Source organism: Peromyscus maniculatus, chromosome 1, assembly GCF_049852395.1.
Source record: "Peromyscus maniculatus bairdii isolate BWxNUB_F1_BW_parent chromosome 1, HU_Pman_BW_mat_3.1, whole genome shotgun sequence".
NCBI lineage: Eukaryota > Metazoa > Chordata > Mammalia > Rodentia > Cricetidae > Peromyscus > Peromyscus maniculatus.
In genome coordinates this window covers 85,298,963-85,317,221 of record NC_134852.1, presented here as the reverse complement: position 1 = coordinate 85,317,221, position 18,259 = coordinate 85,298,963, and the positions used below count along the sequence as shown (strand labels likewise).

At 44.4% G+C, this 18,259-nt stretch overlaps 1 protein-coding gene and 1 non-coding gene across 2 annotated transcripts in view; both read left to right on the top strand.

Annotated features, from left to right (window-relative positions):
• St8sia2 (ST8 alpha-N-acetyl-neuraminide alpha-2,8-sialyltransferase 2) overlaps window positions 1-18,259 on the top strand; it is a 74,810-nt gene that overhangs the window by 20,505 nt on the left and 36,046 nt on the right. The window contains exon 2 of the mRNA XM_006990951.4: window positions 15,912-15,974. Within this exon, the coding sequence (XP_006991013.1) occupies window positions 15,912-15,974 (63 nt within the window). The remainder of the gene's footprint in view (window positions 1-15,911; window positions 15,975-18,259) is intronic.
• On the top strand, window positions 2,005-2,136 carry LOC121827027 (small nucleolar RNA U109). The gene has a single exon (XR_006069173.1). It is a non-coding gene; the product is annotated as a small nucleolar RNA U109 (small nucleolar RNA).

Sequence of the window (18,259 nt, the reverse complement as noted above, 5' to 3'; positions counted from 1 at the left end):
TGTGATCCAACTCACACATTCCAGGACACTCTTGCATTGCCTGGCAGAGTTAGAAGGCATGGAAAGTAGAAGACCAGGGTAGAGGGGCAGCTCAGAAAGGATCTTGTAGTAAGAAATCTGATGTTGAAAGCTAGTGGTACCCATGAAGGAATCCTGAGGAGTTTACAGGAGGCAGAGAGGCTGCTGAGCTCTGCGGTGTAGAAATCATGCCCCCCTGGGAAGGACATGGCAGGCTGTACACCTGGGAGCGGTGTATGTCACAATGATGGGGGCACTAGCAGCTCCTGTCATTTAGGGGTGAGCTAAGGTCCAAAGGTGATGGAACTTGGAAGGGGATGCACTATGGGGAGAGATGGGGGAGTTTTGTAGACACTGCCCTGCTTTTGAATGAACTAGGCAGGATTGACCTTCCCTGTGGGAGAGGTCTATTAGATGTAAGGCATGGATAGGTTAGATGTAAGGCATAGGAAGCAGCCGTGTGTAGTGGGTAGCTGTTCCAGCCTTGACCTAGAAGTACTACCCCCAACGAGGCTTCCGGTAACTGTCACACCTACCTACGATCAGGCAGTAAAAGTGAAGTTGCTTAGAGGTAGACAAAGGAGAGTTGGAGGTTAGTACATGGGTCCTGCTAAGGCTGAGCAACCCTAATATCAAGGCAGGACTGGAAACAAATGAGGGGAGAGAAGTTTCCTGGGAAAGCCAGAGGAAGTGTTGCCACAAGATGAAGCTGGTCCCTGGGATGCTTCAGACTCTCACTTGGTTCATGGGCAGTGCAGACAACAAAGACTTGACATCTTCATTTCTTTTTCTCCATTGCTGTGGTTAAATTCTCTTACAAAAGTAACTTCGGGGAGGAGTTTGTTTTGGCTCACATTGAAGGTGCTGTCTACCATGAGTGGGAAGTCAAGGCCACGGGAGTTTCAGACAGTGGATCACATTACCCTGGTAGTCAAAGGAGACGGATGGATGCAAACTTCAGCTCAGTCCCCTTTCTCCATTTATACAGTCCAGAATCGCAGTCAGGGAATGATACCGCTCACCGTCAGCAGGTCTTCTCACTTCAAGATAGCCCCACACAGCCACAACCAAAGGCCCTTCACCCAGGTTATTCTAGATTCACTGAGTTGACAGCACCAGCCATTACACTTGGCTTGTGCCCAACACTTGTCTGTACCTGCTCAAAGAGGGAGCAGGCCTCTCTACACAAGGGCTCTGTCCTGCACAGTCCCATGAACTATGGGCTTGTGACATTAAGATGTGTCTCCTATGTGAAGAAAAGAAAATGCACAAAAATAATCTCCAGCAGCCCTCCTTTGGGATAGACGCCAGCTCCACATCTGAGGAGGCCATGGAACTTTAGAAAGCATGGTCGTGCTACAACTAACTCTGTCTTTTCCTTCCTTCATGGCTTCCGATGGTACCCTAATGGGTTGCACAATGGAAACACAATTGTCCTAAGAAACTTCTTAGGCTCAGCAAGCAATAGCTGGTTTATTCTGTTCTGAAGGATGGTGGCCATCACCTTCAATAACGTTGCAACAAACGTTCACATGGGCTTCTATTTGAACCCTACAAGACCGGACTTACAAAGAGGATATCAAGACCAAGAAAGATTCAGGGCTGTAAGAGCAGAACCCTTGGGGAGCTAGAGTTCCAGGCCCCTATCCAGTGCTCCCACCGTACTTCCTTCCATCTAAAGTGAGGCTTCCTGAGAGGTGACCAGCATTGCTGCTGAGGGAGCCGGAACGGCCATTGTCCTAGGACCAGGTAGGGTCAGAAGGAAACACATCAAACACCCAGAAGAAAAGCACCTTCAAAGTCTTCCCTTCCCGTGTGTCCTCTAGAAATTCTGTCATGAAAAGGCAGCAGCTGACGTTAATAGGGAACGCTCCTTCGTCTGAATGCAAGGCCATCAAGAAAGGAACAAAAGAAAAAGAAGAAAGCCTGGTTGAACACGGAGGCTTTTCAAGTCGCCGCCAGGCAGGTTCAAGAGCAAAGTGTGGCACGTCGGACGGGCACTCTGCTCCTCTCTAAAGAGCATGGGTTTATCCACACCCTACGACATGAATGAAATGAGTTTTCAGGGCTGCCAACTCTCTGGCTAGGGTTCTGCAGTAGCACGTTTCTTCCACAATAAAAGAGAGGGGAATGACAGCCAAGGTTAAGGCAGAGTCTGAAGTGGAAGGACTGTCAATAATGGATGCAAAGCGCCTGGGTCATAGACGAGTATGTTTTCATAGCAAACCGTTTCCAAGCACAGCCTCCCATGACTGGACCACACTTTATCTGCTCAGAGTGATGCAAGTAGGAAGTCTGACTTGAATATTTTCCTGACCTGTCTGCTCAGCTATCCCAGTACTGTTTGTGGAATAACCTTGGCTTCCTCTGAATTCGGTGGCACACCTGTGACTGCACACTCAATTCTTGCCTGCAGCCAATAAAGGAGAGGTACAAGACACCTTCTCACAGATACATGAAATCTGGCCTCACATGAGTGACATCCTGACACTTGGTGATTCTGGGCAAATCCCGGAGGCTTTTGGATAGCCTAACTCTTAAAACAGTGAGAAATAAGAAAGTGAATGTGCCATATTTCCAGTACTGTGCCTGGCATACAGTAAGACTCCACACATGAAACCATGACTATTTTTAATGGCTCTTGGAATCTTCATATCCCTCTAGGCAGCATTTTGTCTACATGGCTAAGTGGGACAAGAACTGTCACCCGGGATAATGAAGACATGGCTCTTGAGGAGTGAACTTTGGTAGTGGGAAGGAGACCACTTATTCTGGAGGGAAGAATATGCATACCTATCCACTCTTTTGACAATGTTTTTGTATTTGGAAATGCTGAAGATCTAAGTTTTGTAGGAAAAAAATGATAGGTAATTCTAAGCAAAATCTGCTTGGGTGTGAATATAAACAAAAACTGAAATTTTAAGAATTTGGACACCATCTGCCTGGGCACCCAGAAGTATCAAGGAGGGATTTTACACCATTGGGGGTAGAACCTTAAGGCATTGAAAGGAAATAATCTAAAATACCACATCTCTGCACCAGAAGGACTGATGAAGTCGCTCCGTGGACTCGAAAGCATCCCTTTACTTGCAATAATCTCTTCCTGATAGCAAGCTTCCTCCAGGATGCCTATGGATGACATTTTTCATGTGTCTTCTAAGGGAGAGAAGGTCTGCTCAGGGCTACCCAGCGAACCAGACAGAGGGTTAGGACTACATCCAGGAAACCCGCAATATTCTATCCTGGAAGAGAGAAGTAGCTCCTACTGGCAAGTACTGCTGGAGGCTGAGTAAGATGGCATGCTGGTCAGTTTTTATCAACTTGACACAAGCTAGAGTCACCTGGGAAGAGGAAGCTCAACTGAGCTGTCTCCATCAGCTTCTATGGGGCATTTTCTTGATTAATGATTGGTGTGCAAGAGCCCCGCCCTCTATGGGTGGTGCCACCCCTGGGTAGGTGGTCTTGGGTTGTATATGAGAGCATGCACAGCAAGCCACGGGTAACAAGCCAGTAAGCAGCACTCCTCCATGGCCTCTGCTTCAGTTCCTGCCTCCAGGTTCCTGCCTTGAGTTCCTGCCCTAACTTCCTTCATGGTGGACTAGTAACTAAGAGCCAAGTAACTGCTTTCCTCCCCAAGTTGGCTTTGATTATGGTGTTTATCACTGCAATAAAATGCACACTAAGGCAGATAATGACTGAGAAATGCTGTTGCAAGGGGGTCCTACTAGAATTCTCTAATAGAAATAAGGCAGAGTAGAGTGGGACAAAGAGAGAACAGGTGGAGAGGAAGAGATGGCTAATATAGAAGAGACTGAGAATATTTGCAAAGTGATGGAAAGAAATATATAATTAGCTGAGGGGCACATGGAATTAAGGCAAGGTTAAGTGAATATATATATATATATATATATATATATATATATATATATATATATATATATATATATATATATATATAAATGATAGTGGGTAGCTGTGAGTGAGCCTGAAGTATGGGTGGTAATTCAGGGCTGGGCTCTTCTAGCAGTTTTTTGAGTTCATATCCCGAGGTCATCACTTACTGTGTGGCTCTGATCACATTTTCACGTTCTCTGTACCTCCACTTCCTCTTCTGTTGGATGTTCGTTCCTCCCTTGAGGGCTGTAGGGAGGCAACAGTGAAGTAAGGGAAGATTTGTGGAACTGAGCCTGACTTACAACAGCTCTATGATAGAGATCAAATTATGCAGCTCATGGGAATTGTTGAGTTCATGGGAGAGGAAAGACACGGTGGATAGAGAGCCTCAAGGCAGAAGGGATTTGATCCAGAACACAGATAGAGGCACTGGCTTTGGCTAGGGAGACAGCTGGTTCCTCTGCTGTAACACGAGAAAGGGGAGAGGTTGAGTCCTTCTATTAACAAATATTAATTGAACCCTGGAGGCAATGTACCCAACACCACTGAGGGTGACAATATTACGGCAAGCATGCCTCCATCATGGAGCTAACACTGTAGTGAAAGACGGTACCTTTAATAAGTGAGTGTGGTGATTAAAAGATTAAAGTAATGGAGAGTGAGGAGAACCACAGTGAGAATACAGGGCAAAGTAGATGCTATTTTAAATGATGGTCAGGAAAGGCCTGGCTACACAGATGACATTTGCACAAAGATTTGAAAAGGGGGAAGTGTTCCACGGGGATCTCCCTGGAGCAAACACCGCAGGGGGAAGGCACAGCTAACACAAAGCTCTAGACCCGGAGCATGCCTGGTGGATGCAGGTGGAAGAACATGGGAATATGTCTGAGTTCTCCATCCTTCCTCCCCAAGCCCTGCTCCAGGAAGCTGAGCCTTCTCTGGAGGAGAAGGACACCTGCAACTGTTTTGATTCATCTCTTCATTCCCTGGCCCCTCCCAGAACACACTGGATATGCGGGAAGTATGCTTCCTATGGAAATACCGGCATGAGCAGGACTCCAGACCCATGTTTGGCCATAGTCTATGGTGGGGACACTGGGAACTGAGTGTAGACAGCACCTTGCTGCAAAGAGGCTGGAACAGCAAGGCAGGGTGGAAGGCCCTGACCTGTAGAGCATGGGAATGTATGAACTCAGAAAAGGCTTTGTAGCCATGAACACTGTGTTGGTTGCTCTTGTCGCTGTGACTAAATATACAACAGAAGAAACTTGAGGAAGATAGGGTTTGTTTTAGCTCACAGTTTGAGGGCTACAACCCTTCGTGGTGGGGGATGCTTGGGAGCAGGAGCAGGAGGCAGCTGGCCACATTGCCTTCCCTGTAGCCAAACAGTAAGCAGAGTGTAAAACTTCGAGGCCTTCCTCCCAGTGACCCACACCCTCCCAAAGGTTTCACACCTTGCATAACAGTGTCACCACTTTTGGGACCACATGATAGGACACATGAACCCATGGAAGAGACTTCATAGTCAAACCTCAACAATACCTGACATTTAAAAGCCATTGGGGCTAGAGAGAGGGTCCACTAGTTAAGAGCATTTATATAAAGGACCAGAGGACCAGAGTTTGGTTCCCAGCACCCACAGTAGGTGACTCAGAGCCTGTTACCCCAGCTCTTGGGGGATCCAATGCCCTCTTCTGGCATGCTAGCACACATACAAGTAAGTAAAAATAAAATTTTTTATAAGCCGTTTCTACTCACTTTTCACCAGATCCAGCTCATTTATTTAGCATAGATGCATGCACTTTGGGGTTTTAAATGCCTTGTTATCTGGGTCTGTGAACTGGAAGGACTTTAGGATGCAGCATTATTTTAGTTAGTTGTGTATAATGTATGTATCTTTTAATGATTTGGAGGTGCAGGAGCAGGAGGCAGCTGATCACATGAATTGATCAGTCCGACATGAATTGGTAACCCCAGTTCATGCATCTTCTCAGGTCCTTGCTTTTGTTCACTCTGAGAGCATTCTGGCTGGAGTGATAAATCGCACTGTCTCCCCCTGGCTAGAGGTAAGGAAGAGGAAGGAGCCGGAATGAGCCTGGTGTGACATGCTGGCATCCAAGAGGCTTGTTTACTTGCATTTTGATGTGCAGATGCCTATAAGTACTTTTATACAAAGTCTAGGCAAATAGGCTGGAACGTAATCAAAGCTCTAGGTTCTCAGGGATGTTTTCTTAACTTAGGCAGAGGGGAGAGCCAAGAGTGAGATGGTACCTTTTTGTACAGCAAGGGAAACTGACGAGAAAAAAGTTGGCGGAAATCAAAGCAAATGTATAAATCAGATCAAGCCAGTATTTAAAATAGAAGACAGGATGCCAAGGGAAGCGCTGAGAAACGGAGGAGAGCTCAAGGGCACAGAAGACAGCCATCCTCCCGAGCTGAGGTAACCTTTGGCTTCAGCTGCACCCTCAGAAGCCCAGTGCTGGAGACCTCAACTGTTACCGACTCAGCACCATCAAGGTTGACACCTACGTACATCTCCAACTTTTCTGTGTCCTGTGGAGCCTCCGTATCTACGGGGTTTAAGCACTCCACTACAAGAATAAGGCCTGCTGTATAGAAAAGGAGGCTCAAATCCTGCGGAGAACATTGTACAGCTGTTAGGCCTGGCCTGAGAACCCATAAGGAGAGAAACTGCCCACCCGCAGGGCAACACCAAGAACAAATTGTGTCGCTTCCTGTGAAATTCAAACTGTTAGGAGGAATGTCCCGTGCTGTCGCTCCACACCCTGAAGTGACCACCAGCCAACTCTAGCGTGATCGTGATGGCTCCACGCTGGTGATGAGCTGGCCTTGCTGGAGTTCAGGACCCATGTTAGACCTGTGAATGCCACTTATAAGCATAAGGAAGTCCTCAAGGAGAAATGTAGCAACGATGTCTCCTAGACTATAAGGAGCATCTTGCATCCTAAAATAGGAGTCACCAACATTCTATAGTAAGCAGTTCAAATCTGGCCAGCTCCCTGGTACCAATTTCTGTCTCAGTCACTGTTCTGTTGCTGTGATGAGACACCATGAACAAGGCAACTCTTATACAAGAAAGCATTTCATTGGGGCTTGCTCACAGTTTCAGAGGTTTAGTCTGTTAGCATTGTGGCAGCACATAGGCAGACTTGGCGCTGGAGACTCAGCTGAGAGTTCTACGTCTGGATCTTCAGGCAGTAGGAAGAGAGAAAGCCACTGGGCCTGGCTTAGGCTTTTGAAACTTCAAAGCCCATCCTCACTGTCACACTTCTTCTAACAAAGTCACACCTACTCCAACAAGGCCACATTTCCTAATCCTTCCCAAGTAGTGCCACCCCCTGATGACTAAGTATTCAAATAGACAAGGCTATGGGGGCCATTCTTATTCCAACCACCACATGGTCCTTAGGTTAAGAATGGAAAGCAGTCAAAAGAATGACATTCGTGTTCAGTGGTTTGCAGTGTGCTCTGTGTTTTTTTGGCATCTTTGCCTTAGATCAAGTAACCTTTTCAACAACCACACCAACCAGATACTATTACTCAAACTACAGACATGGAAGCACATAGAAGCTTCTAGATAGGCCAAGTGGTGATCTAAGATCAAACAGCTACGGACTAGCTCATGGAGAAATCCAACACTTGGAATTTTATCTCAGAGCTTGCTCTCTTAGCCTGCTTCCCCATAGGAAAAGTTCCCCAATACTGTAAGGGCAGAGCCTAAGTTCCAGAGAAAGATTTAGGTGGCACATGAGTTCACAGAGGAAAAATAAAGGACCTCAGAGGATCAGGGAAAGAGTGTAGGAGAATGTGGCATACATTCATAATATTCATACATACCCATAATAATGGCAGGAACAGTAACTTTTAATTAAGCAAAACCTAGCCATCCTGCCCGCCCCCCATTAAATTCTTCTCATTAGCAGACTGATGAATCTTTTGAGTAAAAAAAAATTCTACTGGATTATTATATTTTCTAATGTCATCAATAAAACATTTGTGGAAAATTTTTCTCTCTTATTTCTGAAGGGTATGCATATCTTTAATTTTTCCTCTTGGCTCATAAAGTCTAAAATACTTACTGTCTGGCTCTTTAAAGGAAAACTTAACTGGCTCATACCCTAGAGGATATAAAACCTTGGAGGTGACTTGGAATATGATTGGAAAAGCCAACTACAGTGTGGGTCAAGCCACTCCTATACTGCAGCTCACCTGTGAAGGTCAAAGGACCATCTCAGGTGTTGGTCCTTGCCTTCCACCTTGTTTGAAACAGAGTGCCTTGTTCACTGTTCTCTATGCTGGGCTAGTTGGCTTGCAAGCTCTGGGCATCCTCCAGTCTCTACCTCCTATCTCTCAGCAGGAACCCTGGGATTACAGATGTGCAGTACTGCATCTGGCTCTATGTGTGTTCTGGGGATCTGAACTCAGATCCTTATAGCTGTGTGTCCAAGAGCTTTACCCACTGATCTATCTCCCCAGTCCCACTTTTAAGGTAGTAAAGGGCAAAGAGCTTCCACATCTTGGAGTTTGGGACAGATGACCTTGAATTTCTTGTCTCCTGATGATCCCAGCAGTTACATCACTGTAGTCTAGCTTGCAAACAGATACAAGTCCTTCATAAAGGATTCTCCAGTGGTGATCACTGAAGATGCCTTGGGCTAGGATTACTGGGATGGGATACTTAGAGCAAAGTCTCTCCTCATGGATGGAAGCACTCTTTTTCTTCTTCTTCTTCTTCTTCTTCTTCTTCTTCTTCTTCTTCTTCTTCTTCTTCTTCTTCTTCTTCTTCTTCTTCTTCTTCTTCTTCTTGATTTTTCGAGACAGGGTTTCTCTGTGTAGCTTTGCACCTTTCCTGCAACTCACTTGGTAGCCCAGGCTGGCCTCGGACTCACAAAGATCCACCTGGCTCTGCCTCCCGAGTGCTGGGATTAAAGGCGTGCACCACCACCGCTGGGCAGAAGCACTCTTCTTGATGTGACCATCGGTAGCGGTTTGAAAGAAAATGCCCGCCAAAGGGAGTGGCACTATTATGAGTTGTAGCCTTGTTGGAGTAGATGTGGTCTCATTAAGGAAGTGTGTCACTGTGGAGGCAGGTTTTAGGTCTCATATATGCTCAAACCGTGCCCAGTGAGACAGTATACTTCCTGTTGCCTGTGCAGCTCCTCCAGCACCATGTCTGCCTGCATGCCTGCATGCTTCCTGCCATTATGACAATGAACTAAACCTCTGAAACTATAAGCCACCACTTCCATTAAATGTTCTCCTTTTATAAGAGTGGTCATTGTCATGGTGTTTCTTCACAGCAATAGAAACCCTAACTAAGACACCATCCCAAACCAAACTACAAAAACTCCAGGCAAGTACACATGAACCACCTCCCACTCAGAGTAAGCAATGGAATTATGGTTGCTAACTTTATGTTTAGGACCTGTACTGAATCAGTCTGGGGTCCCTTGCTCATCTGAGCAAGGATATTCAGCCTTTCAGAAGACAGAGTCAGGCAGCTAATTTTTGGCAACTAATTAAAAAAAATTCTGGGCAGTGGTGCCCCTGAGACATCACATGCAGGTCATCAGGTGGGACCTCTGCTCCTGTTCAAACCACGGGTGTTTAACTCTGGACACCAACATGGAGGGTGGGGCTGTCCCCTACAAAGAGCATCTTTGTGATGTTCTGCCTCTCAGAACTCAATCATCAAATATCAGATCTCCCTGGCACGCTGGTAGGTGGACAAACCTTGAAAACATGACATCAAGTCAAGGAAGCCATGTGTTGTGTGGTTCTATCCATCTGAAATATCTAGAATGGGCAGATCCATAAAGGTGTTAAAGACGGACCATGGAATCAAAGTTATGAGAATGGTGAGGAGGATTGCTTATTGAATGTAGTTTCTCTTTGGGAGATGTTGTGAGGATCGTGATGGGTGATACCATCATTAGGGCTTTAATGTCCTTATACTGTTGCTGAAATTTTTCAGTATGGTAAGTTTTAGGTATACAGAGGAAAGGGCATCTTTAAATCAAAACCCTTGCTTGACCCTCAGTAGGAACCCCAGGTCTGCTCATGTGACTAATTCCAAATTGTCCCCTCCCTCATCTCTTTCTTTATCATATGCTCATAGGACCACATCTTAGTGTACCCCTAGGAGTCAGCAGGTAGGAGCTCAGTAGGTTTTATGTATGAATTAGAAAAAGGCATTCAGTATCCTCCCAACAATGTGAAGCAGCTACAAATTCATGAATCGCTCTTCAGTTTAATCTTCTACTCTCAAGATTAATCAACTGTTTAAGTTAGGTCCAGACTCTTAATTAAAGCTGTCAGCGCCTGAAAGTTCATTTTCCAAGCCCAGCTCTCTGGTGAGAAACTGCAAATGTGGGAAATTCTAACACAGATAGACACTGGGCATGACCTTGAGGATAAACAACGGAGCCTGATGTTCACATATCAGAATAGCACATTGTACCTCACTAACATATACGTTTGTGGTTTGTCTATTGAAAAAAAAAACAGTTAACATGAAATTTAATAAATTGCAGGCTGGGGTTGCCGCTCAGTGGACAGAGTATTTGCTAACTTGCATGAAGCCCTGGGATCCATCACTAGCACTACAGAAATGGCTGTATGGGGCACACCTATAATCCCAGCATTCTAGAGGCAGAATCGAGAGGATGAAGAATTCAAGATAACCTGGGCTACATAGTGAGTTCAAGGCTAGCCTAGACTGTGTGAAACCCTGTCTCAAAAATAAATAAATATTTTAAAATAATTGGGTTCTAATGCAGAAGCTGAGCAGAAATTCCTTTTTGTGTGTTTACTAGTTTACTAGTTGTTTTCCCCAGAATGGATCCAACTGCATGTGGTTTTGCTGTGTTTGGTTAACAGGCCACCTCTTTCTTGTCTTAGTTACTGTGTACTCTGCTCGGGGAGAACACACTTTCTAAACTGTAAAACTTTCAAGTGGCCAAACTTTGTCAACATTCTAGCTGAGAATATTGTAGAAAGATCAAACGGACACTTGCTATTGCTGATATTCAGGCTCGGTTATGAGGCTTTATGGTATGCAAAGTGCTTTCCAGAGGGTGTTGTTGTTGATGATGAAGATGATAATGATTTTGGTAGTCTAAGCGTCTGTGGTTTTCTAATTCACTTTGTGATTGATTTTTAGCAAATTTTTCACCCGATCATCATGTTCTCTCCCTTCACTAAGCAAGCATTAGTTTATTTTAATAATGTTTGAGGCAAAATATAATCATAAAGCAAACAAAAACAAACCCCCTCATTGGTCTGTGTGCTTCTTTCTAAAGCCGAATACCTTCCTACTCCCTGTGAGTGATGCCCTGCCCTAGAGATTATGGCAACACAGTATCTTGAATGGGTGTAATGAAGGTGTAGGATCAGGTGTGCAGAGCTGAAGTCTAACTTAGTTCACTAAGCTCCGGGGCAAGGCATTGCATGAGCTACAGACCTGAACAGGACAGGGCCTCACCCTATTTAGCTTGTCATGTCAATAGTCCCCCAGAGAGAGGGCACACATGTCATACCGTGATGAGCACACAAAAAAGACTAGGGCAGGTCAGGAGCAGAGTGAGAGAAATAGATTGGCAAGAGCCTTTAGTGTGGCTTCTGTAAGAAGGCGGTGGGTAAGGATGGTGAGCAGGCTAGTTTGAATAATTTCTGTAGGCTGTGGAGTATAGAATATGGTCCTGGTATTCTCACATCTGGTCTTAGGGCTATTGTGCAAAGGGATAATGACCTCTCATGGGAGCTCCATCAATGAGGTGGTGGCATGTGGGCTATGTCATGATTGGTTGACATGCTTGAAGGGCACATGCCCATGCAAGCCTTGATTATCTGTAGGTTTAGTTAACACTAGGAGGGATGATACCCACAGACAGCAAGACCCAAAGTCCAGGATACTATAACATAGAGATAGCGGCCCCCTTCTAGCCTCACTGACAAAGAGATGTCCTGACTGAATGTCAAGCGTGTCAACAATAGAGAGCCCTGAGTTAAAGGAAGGATTGAAAAAGGGAAAGTGTACGTATTTGATGGTAAAGTCTGAAGGATTCCATGTTCTCTGGGACCTGGCCTGAGGCAGAAAAGGAGAAAGGCTTGGAGCTGGTGTTGGTAAAGTATTGATCCCCTTAAACCTTTCAGTCGGGGGCTGGGGACAGAGGAAGGAGATGCTGGTCTAAGGGCACAAAGATCAGTTAGGCAGTTTTAAAGTTCTATTTTATAGCACAGTAGCTACAGCTAATACCGTATTTAGTCAAGCACAATGTCTCACACCTATGGTCCCAGCTATGCGGGAGGCTGATGCAGAAGGATCACAAATCCAAGCCCACCTGGGTAACATGGCAAGACTTTGCTCAAATAATTATAATAACAACAACAATAATGTATACTTGAAAATTGCTATTAGGTTAATCTTCTATGTTCTTACAACAAAAAGACAACTATATAAGGTAATAGGTATATTAATTATCATAGTCATTTCATAATATATACATATTTTAAGGCATCACAATGGACATGATGGATACACTCAGTCTTCAGTAATTGTGGGTAAGTAACTATAGGACATTCCCACAGATACCAAATTCCACAAGTGCTCGAATCCTTTATGTAAAGTGGTGCAGTATTTGCCTATGACCTATGTACATCCTTTTGTATACTTCGGACTCATTACTGCTAATTTCTAATACAATATAAGTGCTTTGGTGTACTGTTTGGGTACCAACAAGAAAAATGTCTGTTCAGCTTCAGTAGACACAAAAATCAATTTTTCGGTTTTTTGAGACAGGGTTTCTCTGTGTAACAGCCCTGGCTGTCCTAGAATTCACCATGTAGACCAGGCTGGTCTTGAACTCAGATCCACTTGTCTCTGCCTCTCAAGTGCTGGGATTAAAGATGTGTGCCACTATCACCCAACTAACATAAAAATTTTAAGGTATCTTTTTATCCTAAATTGTTTGAACCCACAGCTGTAGGACCCATGAACACAAAGAATCATTTCTGTTTTTATGTGTACACACACACACACACACATATGTATATATATGAAGTCAGTGGTAAACTGGGAACTTAAGAAGAAAGGGGGGAAAAAGAAGAAGAATCCTTGTGTTGTCTCTGAAACTGTTCTTCATGAGGACAGGAATTGTGTGTTCAGCTTTGACAGCAACCTAGCTACAATGTTACTCAAAAATTTTTGTTGAATGAATGATTTTTCAAAGTTAAATTAGATGCAGCATTCTCCTCACCTGGAGCCCCTGTAAGTTTCATGGAAGCCCCTGTGATCTGGGTTTGCCTTTTGAATAAGCAGCATTTTAGATTCTGATGAGGGCGGAGCATTCTCCAGACTCTATTATCTCTTCTTACCCTTCACATACACGCCCGGGCCCTCGTCAAACACTTCATAAATATACTGCCATTTTTCAAACCCATTTCTTGTATTTCTTTAAATTTTTATTTATAATCTGGTGCTTTTATATATGGATACAATATATTCTGCTCCCTGCTCTGACTCCTGGTGGACCCCACCTGCCACACACTCTCCCAACTTCATGCTAGCATTTTCTTCTAAGCATTTTCCTCTTTTATCTGGTCTTTCCCAGAGGGAGATGCAAGTATCCCCACTATTCCCCATGGTGATGTGGGATGATTTGAGGGATTCCTCTGATAAATTCTTTCCTTGTGATGATTTTGTGGTTTTTGTAAATAAGTATGTGGCTCAGACATCATATCTCTGCTTCTTGGATGGTCTTGCTTAGGACAAAGGTACATTTTTGAAGATGAGTCTATTTTAAAGTTTAAATTAATGATAGTATTCATAGATGATAAAGGAAGTTGGTTATAGAGATTTAAGAATTACTGGTTTGGGGAACATTAGCATGCTGGTTAGTGTTTTTTACCAACTTAATACAAACTAGAGTCACCAGGAAAGAGGGGACATCATTGAGAAGACCCTCCATCAGACTGACCTGTGGGTAAGGTTGTGGTACACCTCTTGATTAATGATTGACAGGAGAACCCAGTTCATTGTGCATAGTGCTACCCCTTGGACAGGTAGGTGGTCCTGGGTTCTATAAGAAAGCAGGCTGAGTAAGCTACAGAAAGCAAGCCAGTAGGCAGAGTTCCTCCATGGCCTCTGCTTCAGTTCCTGCCTCAACTTTCCTCAACTTACCTGGGAGCTGTGAGAAGAAATAAATCCCTTTTCCCACCTTAGTTGGTTTGGTTCAATGTTTTATCACAGCAACACCATGCAAATTAGAACAACCAGTTAAACTCACTTGAAGTTCATTTTGCTATCCACAGTAATGTGCTCAAATTATTTCTTCCAAGATTGTTAGCCAACTATTCCAAACCATTTACTTAATTTCCCTTTGATAATGCTTTTAAAAATCATGTATCAATTCTTTTACATGCAGTATTTCTAGACAATCTCTTTTGTTTCATTAACCTTTTGTTAGTCTTGAACTATTACTGCACTTTTTAATACCATGTTTGACTTACTAGCTGGCTCAACAGCTCTTCCCTCCCAAGAGGAGAGCTGCTTTGATGGCTAGGGTCTGAGTGAGGGGTGGGAATGGACACCACACCAAATGAAGCCCCTGGGGTCAACTGGACTGTGGTTCAGAACCGGGACCTGTGAAATGTCACCAGAATCCCAATCAGAAGGTCAGGAGTTCTGCCTTCCCAGTAAAATGGAAAGACTATGAAACCAAATTAATTAATTAAATACTAGACATTAAATGAGAGTAAGTATGATGTTACTCTGTGTCATAAAGAATTAGGCTTGGAGGGGCAAAACTTGATGGTGGGGAAATCCTAAAGGCCCTCTTACCACCTCCAATTATCTGGCTGTGAAGTAGGAGACTATTGACTGTCAGTAAGTAACGTTGAAACTGCATTTCAACAGATCAGAAAAATACATACATACATATGCATGTGTGTATATATGTGCAGATGCACATACAGTGATAGCTGTATAAATCCAGTGTGCTGCTTTGCCATAGCTGCTTCCCGAAGAATTCTCCTTTAATAGCACAGTTTCCCCAAATGCATGACTTCCCTAGGGATATTAATTGTTTCTTTGCTGTATACTAACTCTTTCTCTGAAGGGCTCAGCAGAACTTTAAAATATAAGTAAAATTCAAAATACCTTCTTAATCACATAGCCTATAAATCGGGGGGGGGGGGGGGCGGGGTTAATGAAAAAATAGTTAAGTCTTACATATGACTTTTCTACAGCACAGGTACAAAGTGGGGAGCCAAAGGCACACATTCATGCTTTACCCAGTCAATACAATAGCAAAATAGGATGATGCTGTGTGGCCAAACAACCGAATCTGACAGCTGAATAGGAAAGGGACTGAAGTCTTGAGCTTTGCAAGAGCCTGTTCTCCAGAACAAAGGATCTCATTCGTTGCCCACATGCCTCCTGTCCCCTCCACCCTACACACTAACACTATTAATAGTACGCATCTTGCCACTAGAAAGTAAGTTGTTGCCACATTTGGTTAGGGGCACTACTGGGTGTATCTTCTTGCCTCTGTTGAATTTCTGGTGTCTTCAATTCAGAGTGAATGTGAGGAACAACCTCTCACTACCCATGAATCAAAGCAAGAGATGAGAGCGACTGACCTGAGTTATGCTGGTGCAAATGCCATGTTGTACTGAATCACATCATTGTGTGGATTAGCCAAGGGAGACGTTTCCAAAGCAGTCTATTACCAATCTCAAATGGGTGTCTCAATTTGAAGTATTCAGTTGGGAGATGGGAGGATCTGAGAGACCCAAATCCCCGTAAAATTCCTGGGCTGTGCCTAAGACCAAGACATGGCCCATTATTGAAAGTCCAGAATCAGATGTTGTCATCTTTCTGTGGTCCCCCAGGTGAGCTCTGAGGTCTCCTGGTGATTGAAGAGGGCTTTGCAGGGAAGAGCTGTGCTGATAAATAATGCATTTCCTTTGTCTTGCAGGAATTCTGGAGGCAGAGGTACAATCAGATCAGCTGTGAACAGCTTACATAGCAAATCTAATAGGTTTGTAAATTAGATTTTGTGTTCATTTGTTTTTGCTGTAAGGCACCTATTAATCTGCCTCTCCTCTTTCCTGGGTGGTGCTCTTCTTACTTAGCAAATAGATCTGTTTCATTTCACTTTGGTTTTGCATTTCCTTAATCACTTTTGAGGGGGAGCTGTCAGTGGGAGATGACATGAAACGGTCCGTGGGGCTAGAGAGGCTGTAGAGATGGGAAACACAGGTAGGTAAAAGTTACCTTCTGGAAAAGAGCCCGCCCACTTTGTAGGGCTTGAGCTAACACCAACTTTCCTGTAACCTGCATTTTTGCTGAGTAGTGGAGCCCCTGGAGCAAGCTAGGGCTTTAATCCAATTCCGTTGTAGTTGATGGCTTGTCTGGGAGGTGGAGATGAGGAGAAAGCATTCAAGAACTTTGCTGAGACATCTGAAAATACATAGGAAGTCAACTAAGTAATGTTAACTCCAATTAGTGGATGTGTACTCTAAATTCTGAAAGAGCACTCTTACATTGTGTGACTGGAAGCCATTGGGACAGTCCTTGGCTAGTGCAGAGATTGGTACAGGGAACTGAGCAGATGCTTCTGCAAGACAACAAAGCCAGACTCGCTGCAGACACCTCTTGCTTCTAATTCTCCATTCTCCACAAAAATGATGAGTGCACCACAGCTCTGACCCCTGTCTCAAAGCCCAAGCTTAAGGAGCAGGGAGGCAAAAAGCAAGCCCCTTGACAGGAACAAAGGCTATTGTTCAAAGTACGGTTCTTGTTTTACTTCCTCAATGTCCCATTTTGATACTGCTGGGAGTGAGAAGTCCACAACATCCAGATGCCACAACATTCAGTTTTATTGTTTACTCTCCACATTTTTTAGGTTTTGAGCATACCCAACCTGTAAAGTATGCCCAACCTTGACCTTGCATAACTGGCTTGAGAAACTGTTCCCTCTATCCTTGACATCATTGCTTCTACAGCTCTAATGGCCTCAACCATACAGCACTTCAAATGAAGGGTATCTTTTTTTTTTTTTTTTTTTTTTTTTTTTTTTTTTTTTTTTTTGGTTTTTCGAGACAGGGTTTCTCTATGTAGCTTTGCGCCTTTCCTGGAACTCACTTGGTAGCCCAGGCTGGCCTCGAACTCACAGAGATCCGCCTGCCTCTGCCTCCCAAGTGCTGGGATTAAAGGCGTGCGCCACCAACGCCCGGCCCAAATGAAGGGTATCTTTTGACTAAAATGCAAATACGGCAGAAATAAGAAAGTCACATGTCCTAGACTTCTCTCTGTCCTACTGTGGAAAGATGACCCCTTTTGAAGAAAGGTGATCCTGCCCCCAAGGCCCAGGTCTCCATGGTAACTTGAGGAGGCACAGTCAGATTAAGTCTGAGAACTGAGCAGAGTCTTAGAAACCAGACAGTTCTGGGTTCAACCCTGAGTTTTCTAGGTAGGGCTTCGGGCAAGTACATTCACCGTCTGGGTCTTAGTAACCCATTCGATTACATTGATAAAGCAGCAACTTTGAACTACTGAATACAAGGCTCTAGCTTCTGAGATGATCAAGATGTTCAGTGGATGCTTGCTGCTGTCACTGGACATATTGATAGCATCAGAGATTGGTGACTGAGGGCAAAGTTCAAGAGTTGAAAGATGAAGCAACTTAATCCAAAAATGTACCGGCAGTGTTTGGGAGATGAGAGAAGAGTCCTGGCACTTGAAGGGCACATTCACAGAAGAGAACTAATCTCCCTCAGTAGTCCAGCTGAGCTTGCATAGCACAGAACATATGAAACATGTAAATAGAGGCTGTCCCTGAGGATAGCTAAGCTGTCCCCTTTATTGTACAGACATGAAGGCAAAGGCCAGAAGCCTAAAGGGACCTTCCCATGGCCCTAGCCAGATAGTCACAGAGCCAGGGTTGAAGCCCAGCACGAAGGATGTCTATGCAAGATCTCCCTGATAGCTAGGAACTAGGAGCGGAATGACATGTTACCATTGTCAGGGCCTGGATTCTTCACTTCTTTTAACACCTTGTGCCCAAGAGGAGCCTAGAGCCCCGCCTAGAGACTCCTGAGCAGGCCGTCACTGCAAGCCTCCATGAGTCCATAGCTCTGCAGATGCTTTCCTTCCTCAGTGTGCCTGATGCCATGCAAAAATGCCCAGTTTCTGGGGAACATCACCAGGGACCAAATGCATCTAAAACTATGAGATGCCAGCCATGATGCTTTTCGGAAGACCATACTCCATCCCAAACAGTAAAATATTTCTGTCACTCACCCCTACTAATGTCAGTTAGTG